Here is a 14,244-nt window from a genome sequence, read left to right on the forward strand (position 1 = left end):
CTATCTTTCTCTGTTTTTGTTTTGGCGGGAATTCGTTGTGCAAAAATATGCGGCATGTGTGCGCCATATTTGTTTCAATTGTAAATAAGTGTTACCTAAGTTCGTCTACTTCGCATTGTTGATCTTCACATAATTATTAAAATACAACTAAATAAATGCCGGATAATTAAGAAAATAACGTAAAAGTGAAAAATATACAAAATAAAATAGAGTTTTATACAAAATTTTCAACACATTTGGAAATATTTGAAATTTTATTATTTCCCTACCATTTTTATACAACTTTGCAGAAACTCAGTTAAGCACGCTATTGCTGTCATTCGCATTTTCTGTCTGTTTCTCTTTGTGTGTGCATCAGCGTACGATTTTGTGAAAAAAATTTGTCTACAAAGGAATTTTAGTGGATAATTTGTTTAAATAATTTGTTGGCTTCAAGCCTTTCAGTAAAACTATAAAGAAAATCTGGTATTTTCTTGATTTATAACAAAATATTTTGAGTTATATAGACTTTTTGAGACTAAAAAAAATTATTGTGAAAAAAATTGTTGAACAAGCATCAACATGTCTAACATTGTGCTAGATAAGGAGACATTTTTGCGTCGAATAAAACGTCTTTATGACGAATGGAATGTAAGTAAATTACTTTTTTTAATCTATAAAATGTTAATTATATGAAACAGATCTCAATATCGTTTAAAAAATTGTGAAATTCTTAAAGCGATTTACAAAAATTATAGACCCATTTTCATTTCCCCTTGACGGTATGCATATGTGTGTTTGCATGTGTGTGTGTTTTTTTTATAAAATTAAATGATGCTGTTAATTTTTGTTGCAAAATAACCCAACAAATCTACAAAATCTTTATTAATTTTAAAGAATATTCACGAATAGAAAATTTGGAAATATACATGTGTCTTGAAATGTAATTGAAACCTTAAAAATAAATGGTACGCCCCACTGGAACTCATAAGAATTGTATCGCCACTTAGACCCGGTTACGAGTCTTAATTCCAAACTAATTCAGAACTCAGCGTTAACTGTATCAGCGGAATGTTCTTCCGTAGAGATGAAACAAAAACCGGATTTTCAAGTCGATACCGAACATATTTGGCAAAAATATCAGTAATCGGCCTAACTTTTTTCATAAGGGCACTGCTACACGTTCAATATATATTGACCGCGATCCAGTATCGCGATATGTATTGAACGTGTAGCATGCAGTATTGATGGATCGCGATCCAAATTGCAGAATAACCTAATTTTTCGTGATCCAATCGCGATCCAAATATCACAATATATATTGAAAGTGTAGCAGTACCCTAACTCTTACTTTAATGAAGAAAAAAAAAAGTAATTAACAATTTTTTTTTTAATTTTTACAGTCCCCCACTATAAGCCATGATGATGCACTCAAAAACGTGGATTGTATTATGTCGGTGGTGGGTGTGGACGAAGACATAGTATATTCAAAATCCACAGCTTTGCAAACCTGGCTTTTAGGCTATGAACTTACCGACACCATATCAATATTTGCTGCAGATGGTGTTTACTTTCTAACTGGCAAAAAGAAAATTGAATTTCTTAAACAAATTGAAAATTGTAAAATTGAGGGAGTTCCGGAAATTAAGCTGCTGACCAGAGATAGAGTAAGTTGTAGTGTCTCTGTTTCTTTATATATTAAACAAATTCAAATTAAATTTTAACTTTTAATGTTTTCGTTACATCATTTTCTATCGCCAGAATGATAAGGATAAGGCAAATTTTGTTAAGCTCAAGGAATTTATGAAATCATCGAAGGGAGGCAAGAAATTGGGTGTTTTTAGTAAAGATGGTTTTCCCGGTGAGTTTTGTGAGTCTTGGAAATCTTCGTTGAAATCGGAATCATTCGAAAATGTCGACTTAAGTGGAGCCATAGCGTACATAATGTGTCCAAAAGATGAACCGGAAATTAATAATATACGCAAAGCTTCCTTAGTGTCAGTGGATCTCTTTAACAAGTACTTAAAGGATCAAATTATGGATATTATAGATTCAGATAAGGTTTGTAACGGCTATTAACATATTTAATATAAAAATGTTTTAAATTCATTTAATTTTTATCTCCAATAGAAAGTCAAACACGCCAAATTATCAGAAGGCGTTGAATCAGCCTTAACAGATAAGAAATATGTAACAGGTGTTGATTCCTCTTTGTTGGAAATGTGTTATCCGCCCATTATTCAATCGGGCGGCACATACAGTTTAAAATTTTCCGCCTTAAGTGATAAGAATCATTTACATTTTGGCGCCATTGTTTGTTCATTGGGTGCCCGTTATAAATCCTACTGTTCAAATATATCACGTACATTTTTGGTCAATCCCACCGAAGAAATGCAAGAAAACTATAATTTCTTGGTCAATGTACAAGAGGAGATATTGAAAATGCTCAAGCCAGGAGCAAAATTAAGTGAAATTTATCAGCATGCAGCCAGCTATGTGAAAAAAGAGAAACCCAAACTGTTGGACAGTGTTACGAAAAACTTTGGTTTTGCCATGGGCATAGAATTTCGTGAGAACTCGATTATTATCGGACCCAAATGTCAGGCTGAAGTTAAAAAGAATATGGTTTTCAATGTCAATATAGGCATATCCAATCTTACTAATACAGAAGCCAGCGAAAAGGAGGCTAAAACCTATGCCCTGTTCATAGGTGATACCGTGTTGGTGGGTGATCAGGCACCAGCCAATATCATGACACCTTCAAAGAAAAAAATCAAAAATATTGGTATTTTCATTAAGGATGACAGTGAAGAAGAGGATGCCGATGAAAAGGAGGAAGTAAAAGAGGATAAAGGCACTGAAATTTTAGGCAGAAGTAAGCGTAATGCCGTTCTAGAAAATAAATTGCGTACCGAAACCAATACAGAAGAGAAGCGTAAACAGCATCAGAAAGAGTTGGCTCAATTACTCAATGAAAAAGCCAAGGAACGTTTATCGAAACAGGGTGATTCCAAGGAAGTGGAAAAGGTGCGTAAAAATACTGCCTCCTATAAATCGATGAGCCAAATGCCTCGTGAACCTGAGGTAAAAGATTTGAAATTGTACGTAGACAAGAAATACGAGTCTGTTATTATGCCCATCTTTGGCATACCCGTGCCCTTCCACATTTCTACCATTAAAAATATTTCACAATCTGTGGAAGGTGAATACACATACTTACGTATTAATTTCTTTCATCCCGGCGCCACCATGGGTCGCAATGAGGGTGGCATCTATCCGAATCCAGATGCAACTTTTGTAAAAGAAGTGTAAGTTGTTTTGAACACAAATAAACATTGTTTATTGTTAAATTAAAAAAATATAATTTTTCCTTACAGCACTTATCGCAGCTCTAATGTTAAAGATCATGGTGAGGTTGTGGCCCCCTCATCAAATCTTAACAACGCTTTCCGTCTCATCAAGGATGTGCAAAAACGTTTCAAAACTCGCGAAGCCGAGGAACGCGAGAAAGAGGATCTTGTCAAACAAGACACTTTAGTACTATCGCAAAACAAGGGTAATCCCAAGCTCAAGGATTTGTATATACGTCCAAATATTGTCACCAAACGTATGACTGGCAGTTTGGAGGCCCACACCAATGGCTTCCGCTACATATCCGTGCGTGGTGATAAGGTTGACATTCTGTACAACAACATTAAAAGCGCCTTCTTTCAACCTTGTGACAACGAAATGATTATTTTGTTACATTTTCATCTAAAACATGCCATCATGTTTGGCAAAAAGAAACATGTCGATGTACAGTTCTACACAGAGGTTGGTGAAATCACCACCGATTTGGGTAAACATCAGCACATGCACGATCGCGATGATTTGGCTGCCGAGCAAGCGGAACGTGAGCTGAGGCACAAATTGAAGACAGCATTTAAGAGTTTTTGCGAGAAAGTTGAATCGATGACTAAACAACAGGTAGAATTCGATACACCATTCCGTGAACTGGGCTTCCCTGGTGCCCCCTTCCGTAGTACGGTTACCCTACAGCCTACCTCGGGCAGTTTGGTAAATCTTACCGAATGGCCACCATTTGTCATCACCCTGGATGATGTGGAATTGGTGCATTTTGAGCGTGTACAATTCCATTTGAGAAATTTTGATATGATTTTTGTATTCAAAGATTATATCCGTAAAGTGGCCATGGTTAATGCTATACCTATGAATCTACTGGATCATGTTAAGGAATGGTTGAAGTAAGTTTTATTTTTATTTCTTATTTTTAGCGAATATAATACTAAATAAATAACTGTTTGTTTTAATAAAGCTCTTGTGATATACGTTATACCGAGGGTATACAGTCCCTGAATTGGGCCAAGATTATGAAAACCATTACCGATGATCCTGAGGGCTTCTTCGAGCAGGGCGGTTGGTCTTTCTTAGATCCCGAATCTGGCAGTGAGGGCGAAGCTGAAGAGGCCGAGTCTGAAGAAGATGAGGTTTATGAACCCACTGATTTAGAATCCGATTTTGAATCTGATGAAGATTCCGAATACTCGGAAGCATCAGAAGATGAAAGTGGCGAAGACAGTGATGGTAAGTTGATGCTTTATTATATGTGGTTGTTGGTTTTTTTTTTATACATTTTTTATTTATTTTTTGTGTCTTTCATTAGAACTTGGTTCTGATGAAGAATCTGGCAAAGACTGGTCCGATTTGGAACGTGAGGCTGCCGAAGAAGATCGTCATAATGAATACAGCGGCCCTGATCCAAAATCAAATGGCAAAACTCATTCTAAACATTCTAAAAGTTCGAAACACAGGTGAGTGCTTTGTTTTAAATTATGTTATTTAATTTGTTACATTTTGTGTTGTAATTGGTTTTTCATTCGATTTGTTTTCACTGTATTAAATATGATTTGTATTACAAACTTTAGTATGAGGTTTTTATAGAAATTTGTTCATAATTAAGTTTAGGATTTATTCACCCTTATCGTGGTTGGCGTAAATGTCTTACGCCTACGACTGTTTCGTACTAGATTAAAGATAAAATGGAAACTGTTTCTTTAATCTAGTACGAAACTGTCGTAGGCGTATGACGTTTACGCCAACTACGATAAGGGTGATTATTTATAGAATATAAAATATTTAACGCTGTCGAATTCAATGAATTTTGTATGTAAATTCTCACAACCCCTTGTCTATACATACTTGTTACATTTTTGTCATGATAAACTTCAAAATGGCTGTGAAGAGAAAAAATTATCAGGTGTTATTGCTTCGTTGTTACAAAATTGTTAGTGCTTCTGCTCAGATAAAATTAGAAAGATATTAACATCTATCTATTTAAATCAGTTTTTATTTCTGAAATCGCATGATTTGTTGAAAATTTATTTAAGAAATAGTATACCAGTGATCATAACGTACCAATGTACCAATGTCGGACCATCTCCTGCTACTAAAGTGCTCAATGATATATCTATATATGATCTTATATTTACCCCAGCGATAATAGAACAGATTTTGATTGCCACTAATGACCTTTACTACGCTCTGAGGGGTTATTGTCTAATTCAATATGAAAGTAAACATTTTTATTGCCAGCTTCTAGAAGTTTCATGAATTTTCTAATGAAAAAACTCGAACAAACAATGTTAATAACAGCTTGTTATCAACATTCACCCCTATCGTGAAAACCATGTGAAATTTATGTTCCCATGAAATATTCATTTCCCTCGAAGGGAAACTTGCTATCGTGATATTCTCCTAAATTTTTCATTCACAATAGTTGATTTTGTTCGTAGCAGCTGTTTATTGTTTACAAAATTTCATCTAAAAATTTCACAACATGGGGAATTTTTTCACGTGAACAAAGTGTATGAACGAAAAATGGGAAATGGGAACATACTTCATGTGAAATTTTGATTCGCGATAGGGGTGATTGTTTATAAGTGGAAGTTCCTTCTGATGTAAATGTTGACATCTCTAATCGTGACCATGATTGATGTTTTGACATGGCCAGAAACACAATTGTTATGTCCCTAACGAACAAATATTAATAAGATTCAGCACAAATGATTATAAAGTCGATGATAAGTAAACAAAAAGATTCATATAACTGCTTTAAATTTGAAAAAAAAAATCATGACAAATATAACTATATCCACGTCTTCGAGTTGATAAATGGATTGCCTCAGGGGCAAACACTAAAACAAATAAACATAACAAAATGTAAAACACCATCACATTAGCTACATTTTGGATTTTGCTTGTGAATTTATACTATCAAAGTTAAACATTTTAAAGAAGTACAATGTACTATTAAACTCCCTAATTTTGGCGATAAGCGTAACAAATGTGCCCTAAATGCACATATTCTCCTCTTCTCTATATATAAACTGGTGATTTTTTATTCTTTCACATTATTTATGATTTTAAAATTATAACTTGTTTTGAATCTCAAAATATTTTCCTTTAAATTTATATTGTTTCATTTTTCAAAAGTTTGCTCTAAATTCTAAATTTTCACTTTAAAATTACTGTTACTGCTATGTAATATTGTTATTTTGGCCTGTATGGCTTTATATTACATGATTTGAAATAAATAAATAAATTCTGCACTATTTGTTTAATTGCGATTATTACAAATATATATTCTAATATTTTGAAATTGTCTTACAAAAGTCGCAGAGATCGAGCGATGCAAGAACAAAATCATAAGAAACATAGATCCTCAACACATACTTCGTCTTCAGCACATGCAACCATAAAGAAATCTTCAAAACACACGAACTCTAGTTCCGCCTCAGCACATAGGTTTGTGTAACTTTTTAATGTTTTAAAAACTTACAATAAAAAACATTCACTTACTCTTACTCTTTAAACACAATACACATTCTCGATTGGCCAAATAAAATAAACCTCTAAATTACAAACACAAATCCTTTATTTTTTTTGTTAAATGTTTAACCATCCATTCTGTTTATTTTTTTTTTTTTAATTTTGTATAATTCAAACTCTTACATTTTTGCTTTTCTAAATAACAGCCCAACAAAATCGTCACACAAAGACAAACATCACGATCGTAGTCGTGATAAACATCATTCCTCTTCGCACAAGGATAAGGACAAGGATCGCGATAAGAGTCGTCATCATCACAGCAGCAGCCACAGTAGCAGTAGTCACAAACGTTCTCGGGATGACAGTCGAGACGGTGGTCATCATAAATCGAAAAAATCACGTCACTAATTTTTTCCTCATTTCTATGTAATTTTTATTCACTAATAGCCCCTCACTCCCCCTTTCATCGTTTAATTGTAAATCTATTCTGTCAGTTTTAATGAATTAATATAAACTTTTTAAGTTTTGTCTATGTTTTCTTCTATACGATTTATTCTTTATTTTGTTTAAATATACAAAATATTTATACGACTTTTTTTTTTTGATAATAAGGAATATGATTATTTTTCAAAAAGTTTATTTCTTGTTAAAAGTAATAATAAGGCATTTTAATTCTTTGTTAATTGATTATTTTTCTATTAATATACTACTCTCTTAATTTCTGTCATCCTTAAGAACATTTCTTCTTTTTTTCTAAGAACATTTTATGATTACAAAAGAACAAAAACATACAATAAAAAAAGAGAAAATTTATAAAAAAATCCAAAAACAATTTGTTTCATTGCGACAATATAGTTCAGCTATCCCACCAATAGTGCATCATTAGGGACCCCTTGGACTACTAAACCTATATAGTGTGTTACGTGTACCATTCCAAAAATGGTATTTTTACCAATGAACTCTAAAGAATTTATTTTCGAAATAGACATCTAAATTTGTAAATTCTACAAATATTTTAATTATTTCATTATTATAGACCTCTTGGAGTACCACTTCAATATAGTTTTGGTCATGGACTTGGTTCCATGACCTCCTAAATATACTACATCTTAAATACTATCTCTGTTAAATGTATAACAGTGCACTGTTAACTGAAAAATTAGCTCTGTTACAAAATGTACGAATTTATCTTCACACACATACAAATATTTAGGTCCATAGTTATAATTTCTAACTAGCGAGTTGCTAATTTTTGGGTGTGTAAATTTCCTCAGGGAACTTTAATTTCTATATAACAAACAATTCTAAACTAAACCGCCACTCGCATAACATTTGCGATTGTAACTAGAACTTGCAAGATACGTGTTCTGTAAATCTCAAGATTATACTGAAGTGAACTCATATATATTTAGACTAAACCAAAACAATAAAATTATGAATAATTTATTAAATATGTTTTCTGTTTATTTGATACAAACCTGAATAACGGGGCGCCCGTCCAAATTAAATTTCTGGCTGGCACTGGTTGGTACGAACCTTTTTTTGATACCCTCCACCACCATAAGTGGTGAATGAGACTATATATTAGTTTGTCATTCCGTGTGTAACATTGAGAAATAATCATCTAAGATCCAACAATTGATCCTTATGAAATTCTAAGTCGATTGAGCCATGTCCGTCTGTGTAAAACACGCTCACGACCAAAATAGACAAACAAAATAGGTAGACTTACAAAAAAAATTTATTGTTGTCCTAAGCAGTTTAATACTGAAAATCAGCAAAATCGGTTCAGTAGAACCAGAGTTATGAACCAAATGTGAGACAACCTAAAAAAAAAAATTATAATTTTCATATATTTTATGTCATTTGTGTAAATATATTGCAGATAATTCTATAAAAACTTTACACGCGTTATTTTTATGATAAAAGGACTAACTCTGGTGAAAATTATAATAATCGGTTCATGATTTCTCCTAGCCCCCATACAAATTTCTTTCCGAAATATGGTTCTATGGTCAATACATGCCTACAGAATTGCAGTATCCATACAAAATTCAGCATAAATAAGTTTCGTGCTAAAAGAAATCACAACACTAAATTTTATGTGGACCGGTCCATATTTGACCATTGTCCCCATATAAAGTTCACTTCCGAAAATCACTTTAATAAGCATAAATATCTTATAAATATCGCTATTAAGTTCAAATTCGTCATAAATAATCCCCATATATACCAAAATCGCTGTACCTAATTCTATGAAGATTGGTTATAGCTCCCATATAAGGACCACTTCCGAAAAACACATTAACCTGGGGCCGAATTACCGCATTCGATACCGAGTAAATTCGATCGTAATTTTCTGATTTGAGTTTACGGCATTCGATATCGAGCATGAAATTTAGTACATTTTGTTAAAATTACGATATCGAAATCATTTTCATTCGATCACGAGTGTGGTAATTCGGCCCCTGCATAAATATCTAAAAATAATCAATATCAAACCAAAATTTTACACAGATCCGTAATTTATATTTAGAAATCATACTACAGCATTTTGCAAATATCGGTCCATATTTGACCATAGCTCCCATATAAGGTCCACTTCCGAAAATCAGTTTAGTACTCATAAATCTCTTATAAATATCTTTATCATGCTAAAATTCGACACAAATAATATTTATATACGTAGAAATAAGTTTCACGATAGTTTGAGTCCAGATTTATTCACCGATAATTCGTAATGCCCGAAACTCGAAGATCCAGAAAATTCAGTCGCAGCAATTGAAGATTAGATTTGGTATTTAGGTTTCATGGTAGTTTGGAATCCAAATTTATTCACCGATACTTTGTAATGTCCGAAATTCTAAGATCGAGAACATTTAGACGCTGCACTAAGAACACTGTCAACGTTCCAGCGACTAAAAAGTCTTAGTGGTGAATACAAACATCGGGGCAAGAGTATGCAGATGTTTCCCGGATACATACACGGCTTACTTCCGCCTTCGCAATAATTACAATAACAATCTTATGTTATGTGCACATATTTAAAAACTTGGTATTGAGAAAATCGACAAAGAAGTTTTATTTAAAGTTTTCTCAATACCTCAGGAGTTGTTAGGATAGGGCAGAATCAAAATAAAATATTTTATAAATCTTCCATTTTTAACTGGCTGATTCGATTGGCATTTTTTAAAGACTGACCCAAATACTTCTCAGTATCAAATCTCAAATTTTTAATATATTTTTTCCGAAATTAAAACCTCGTTATGACTTTTTTTTTAAAATGGGCCCTTTTTTAATAATAAAGCTTAGATATTTTCCTTGAAGTCCTATTTCGTCGCTTAGTTTGATGCCAGTGGGATATCTATTAATATAAATATTTTGTAACTCAAAACATAAAATTGTTGACTTTTTTTTAAAAACAAAAACTTTGTTGACTTTTTTTTTTTCAAAATGGACCCTTTTTTAAATTATTTTTTTTTAGCTCAAAAGAAAGCTTGGGTCTATTTCTTTAAGACCTATTTGGTCTAGTGCAAATTCCCGATCGAAAGATATCGATTTCAAAAGTTGGTTCACTTGACATGAAATGCCCCATATATTAGTAAAAAAGCACACACATTTGTAATTTAGATTTTGTATAAGTATTTTATATAAAGTTTAATCAAATGTTCGAATCTAGTAGTTTTGTGCTATGGACCACATATTTTTTTGGATGGTATCATATTATCTTCTAATTAAACAAATTTACTTGAACTTTTATTTATTTATTATTACACAAGCTTGTAAAAATTAAAGTACATAGTAGAATCTATGTATTTTTTGTGGAAATTACGCCTTTTTAAGTTTAGCACTAATACTACGATATTTAGTGGTATTTAAAATCTGTTTGGTGTCATCGCTTAAAGCATTCCCTCCCACACTCGTACATTTCCTTAGACCAAAGGGTCGCTTAACATCGAACATATTTCGTGTTTTATTGATGGGAAAACGCATTTTGTTTTTCAACCATGTTGTAAAAGCTCTCTCATTATCATGCATTTTGCGCATATCCGCTTCCGATGTCTTTACGGTATCGATCACTTTGCCACGTTGATTTTGTTGTAATTTACGTTCTCGTTCCATTAATTGCTCCCTTGATAGACCATATTCCGAAAGGTAGCCCGTGTAGTTGGGTAATTTTTGTTGGGCATTCTTAAATTCGCAACATGTCTTGTAGTGTAGTTTCAGATCGGTTACCTCGGGCGGAGGCATAAAGCGGCGATTGTTGGACGAGTGATGATGCGAGCAGGAGCCAATGGCGTTAGAGGATTTAGTTTTACGTCGAAAAGAAAAACGTTTGTTGAAAGGTAGTTTACGAGATTTAGTAGAGCGTGGTGAGCATTTAAGTGATGATGAAGTTAAGGAGGTTTTATCGCAGGCCATATCATCGGGTAGATAGGAGGCTACTATAATTGACAGTTTATCGTCCTCCTCATCCTCTTCATAGTATTCGGTGTTTGTTGAGGGTATTTTATCCTCGGTATCAGTGTCTTCATTTATAGATTCATTGCAATTATATTCCTGATTTTCAGCTTCATCGTCATTCGGATCGTTCTCATTGTCGGATATTAAAAGATTGGTTAGACTTTTGTTGTCTGGCTCGTCGTCATCTTCGGTATAATCAAATGTGATTTGTTTTAACATTTTACGTTGCACGGCACCGGGACTATCAAACTTCGTTACCACTGGATCTTCCAGTTTATCACTTTCCATATCCATTATAAGTATTTCCTCACAGATTTCTTCCAGAATAATATTCTCATCTACACTTTCACATTTTGTTGGTGTTTCAGCTTCAGTATTTTCATTTGATTCGTTATCCATCATGTTTGTGTTAGACTGCTCTTCATTTTCTTCCTCCTGGATTTGAGTTTCACAATTTTCATTAGTTTCAATTTCTTGCACCGCCTCTTCTTCGGTTATAACATCTAATTTCTGTTCCATTTCAATTTCCTCAAGATTTTCTTCTTCATTATTTTCCTCTGGAGTTTTGCCTAATTTGTCTTCCAACTCTTTTAGATTTATACCATTTTGTGGCTCATACTCCTCTAAATTTGCTGCAAAACTAACTTTACGATTCTGTTGAGCTTCAGCCATTAGTTCGTTCTCTCCAGCAGCTTCCTCCATGCCGAATAGTTCCTTATTAGCTTCCTTAATTTTATCCACTATATTGTATTCATTGACGGGCTTTAGAACTAGTTATATATTTGGAAAAAATACCATTATTAGAGGAAATTTTGTTTAGTTTTTAATAGATTTATTTTTCATACTTACAATACACTTCACAATCATCGTCTGATTCCTGTTCTGTTTCATGTTGAACATTTGCCATGTCTAGAGTTTTTAAACTGTATTAAAATTGTAACTGCGTGTTGACTCTTTTTGTAACAGACGTATAATTTGCAAATTAATATTAGTTTTGTACAATTGGAGCGACAGACTACACGCGACTATCAACTATAGACATGCTAATTTAATAACGATACCCTACAGCAAACAACTTTAATTCTAATAGATTCTGAAATATGGATACGAGCTTTTATATGGATCTTTGGATTTATTGGAATTTATTCTACCAAGGTTTTGAAATGCTTGGTGGAAGCATGCTTTGAATCTAGTACTCTGGCTAGGATATTAAAGTTTCCTAAAGTCTTCATAGCAAAATAGAAAAAGAATAGGAGTGCAAGCTCTTAGGCATATACATAATGGAGTGAACAGCATGTTAATAAGAAATACAGCTGTTTTGTGACCGCTTTTCAGGAAGTTGTCTATCAGACTGATGGTGTATAATTGTATCCTATTATATGTATAAATATTGCCATTATGTTCCAACATATATTCTTAGTGTCATCCAGAACATAGGTAGCGATACCAATAAACATGATGAAGTTACGGAGGTTTTATCGCAGGCCATATCGTCGGGTATGTAGGAGACTACTATAATTGACAGATTATCATCCTCACATGTGATGTTTTTAAGGTCCACAAGTATTGGTTCCTCACCCAATCTGAAGTATACAAATCGGACTTGAATATCTTTCTGTATGTCGGTCCATGTAAATCTTCCATGTAATTCGTTGATAATTTGATAAAGTTTGGCATAAGAAGCTATTAAACGGATGACGCCTATATAAATAAATCCCGATCGGGAAAGAATGTTACAGTAAATTGCTCACAGCACCAACCCGATAAACAGCAAGCAAAACTGTCAACATCACGGGGAGTGTATCCAATTCAATGTTAATTGTTCAGATATATCGGAAATTCACAGTAGCAAGACAAAGCTCCTGTACCCGACAATACACAAATGGTTGTATGCTTCTAAAAGCGGAAACGGTGAAATCTTATACTCTTCCATTGAAGATTTCTGGAATGATGAAGCATTGCTGTTTGAGCTTATCGAAGTAACTATCATTCATAGAAGGAAAATCAATCGGAGTGCAAAAATTGTAGAGGCATCACAGTACTCAGCATGGTTAATAAGATAATCACGCACATAATAAACAAACGATCCCAGCGGGGAAAAAAATGCTAGGACTTCACTTGTATGCCTTCTAAAAAACCCTAATAACCATCTTTGAGGACTCGCTTCTTCAATTAGGCTTTAATTTTCAGGTTTTTTAAAAGAAGTTCCATTCTAGACATTTTGTGAGGCATTACGAGACAGGTATCCTTAAGTAGGCCTTCTATTAGCGCTCTATTAGAAGCGAGCAAGCAAGGTCTTGGCTTCCAATGACACGCCGTGTAAAATTTAAACGAATTTGTAATGCGACTGTGTGACCTTGTGTCTGCAGAATAAGGCCTTTAGGAAGGCTTCACTGGGACACATCTCACATAAACGCAGGTATGAAAAAGCTGGCTTCAGGACCCGAAGCTCCTGCATGGATCGCATTAACACTCGCGGATCATCGACGAGCAATCTGTCGAATGGCGCACATAGACTTTGGGAAAGCATTCGACACCAAATATGACAGTGAAATATTCCTCGAATGCAAAAGAGTACCCAGCATAGTGGTCAGGCTTATTCGGGAAGAGTCACCTGTCGCATACGGCACGAATAGCATTTTAGTGACTGGTACAGAAAGGTGTACGCCAGGCATGCGTTCTATTGTCGATACTCTTCAACATTGTCAAGAGTATCCCAAAACGAAATAGGAGGTTAAATGGAAATCTTAGCGACCACGATTACGCAGACTTAACCGGATGATGTTAAGAAGTTTGCCGCAGTCATCGGACTGTTCATAAAAATACACAAGACGGAAGTAATGAGTATAAACAATGTATAAATAAGAGTCGCGCCAACTTTAGCTCATTTGAAAAGATTTGGAGATCAACAAAACTCTCCAGGAGTATAAAACTTAGAATATTCAACGCAAGCATTACATCAGTGGTCCTATA

General features: G+C 33.9%; 2 protein-coding genes across 3 annotated transcripts; one reads left to right on the forward strand and one right to left on the reverse strand.

Moving 5' to 3' along the window:
- The first annotated feature begins 324 nt into the window (after nt 1-324).
- On the forward strand, nt 325-7,639 carry dre4 (SPT16 homolog, facilitates chromatin remodeling subunit dre4). Of its 2 annotated transcripts, XM_065503033.1 has the most exons (9): nt 328-630; nt 1,383-1,646; nt 1,741-2,040; nt 2,110-3,287; nt 3,357-4,223; nt 4,295-4,563; nt 4,643-4,790; nt 6,652-6,783; nt 7,014-7,639. In XM_065503033.1, the coding sequence occupies exons 1-9, from the start codon at nt 562-564 to the stop codon at nt 7,213-7,215; spliced, it is 3,429 nt and encodes a 1,142-aa protein (XP_065359105.1). In that variant the 5' UTR covers nt 328-561; the 3' UTR covers nt 7,216-7,639. The 2 variants fall into 2 exon arrangements, with proteins under 2 accessions (XP_065359106.1, XP_065359105.1); XM_065503034.1 differs by lacking the exon at nt 6,652-6,783 and having other exon boundaries at nt 325-630.
- Nucleotides 7,640-10,635: 2,996 nt separating this feature from the next.
- LOC135955483 (uncharacterized protein MCAP_0864) lies at nt 10,636-12,178 on the reverse strand. The gene is made up of 2 exons (XM_065505833.1): nt 12,121-12,178; nt 10,636-12,041 (listed from the first exon to the last, which is right to left on the reverse strand). Exons 1-2 carry the CDS (start codon nt 12,176-12,178, stop codon nt 10,636-10,638), a joined length of 1,464 nt encoding a protein of 487 aa, XP_065361905.1.
- Between the last annotated feature and the right edge of the window lie 2,066 nt (nt 12,179-14,244).

This window comes from Calliphora vicina, chromosome 3 (genome assembly GCF_958450345.1).
Source record: "Calliphora vicina chromosome 3, idCalVici1.1, whole genome shotgun sequence".
Lineage (NCBI taxonomy): Eukaryota > Metazoa > Arthropoda > Insecta > Diptera > Calliphoridae > Calliphora > Calliphora vicina.

Excerpts from the sequence above, each read along its gene's own strand:
- LOC135955483 (XM_065505833.1), bottom strand. The coding sequence starts at position 12,178 with ATGGCAAATGTTCAACATGAAACAGAACAGGAATCAGACGATGATTGT. Across the intron at positions 12,042-12,120 it reads CGATGATTGTGAAGTGTATT|TTCTAAAGCCCGTCAATGAA; the intron begins GTAAGTATGAAA and ends ATATATAACTAG.
- dre4 (XM_065503033.1), top strand. The coding sequence starts at position 562 with ATGTCTAACATTGTGCTAGATAAGGAGACATTTTTGCGTCGAATAAAA. Across the intron at positions 631-1,382 it reads GTCTTTATGACGAATGGAAT|TCCCCCACTATAAGCCATGA; the intron begins GTAAGTAAATTA and ends TAATTTTTACAG. Across the intron at positions 4,224-4,294 it reads CATGTTAAGGAATGGTTGAA|CTCTTGTGATATACGTTATA; the intron begins GTAAGTTTTATT and ends GTTTTAATAAAG.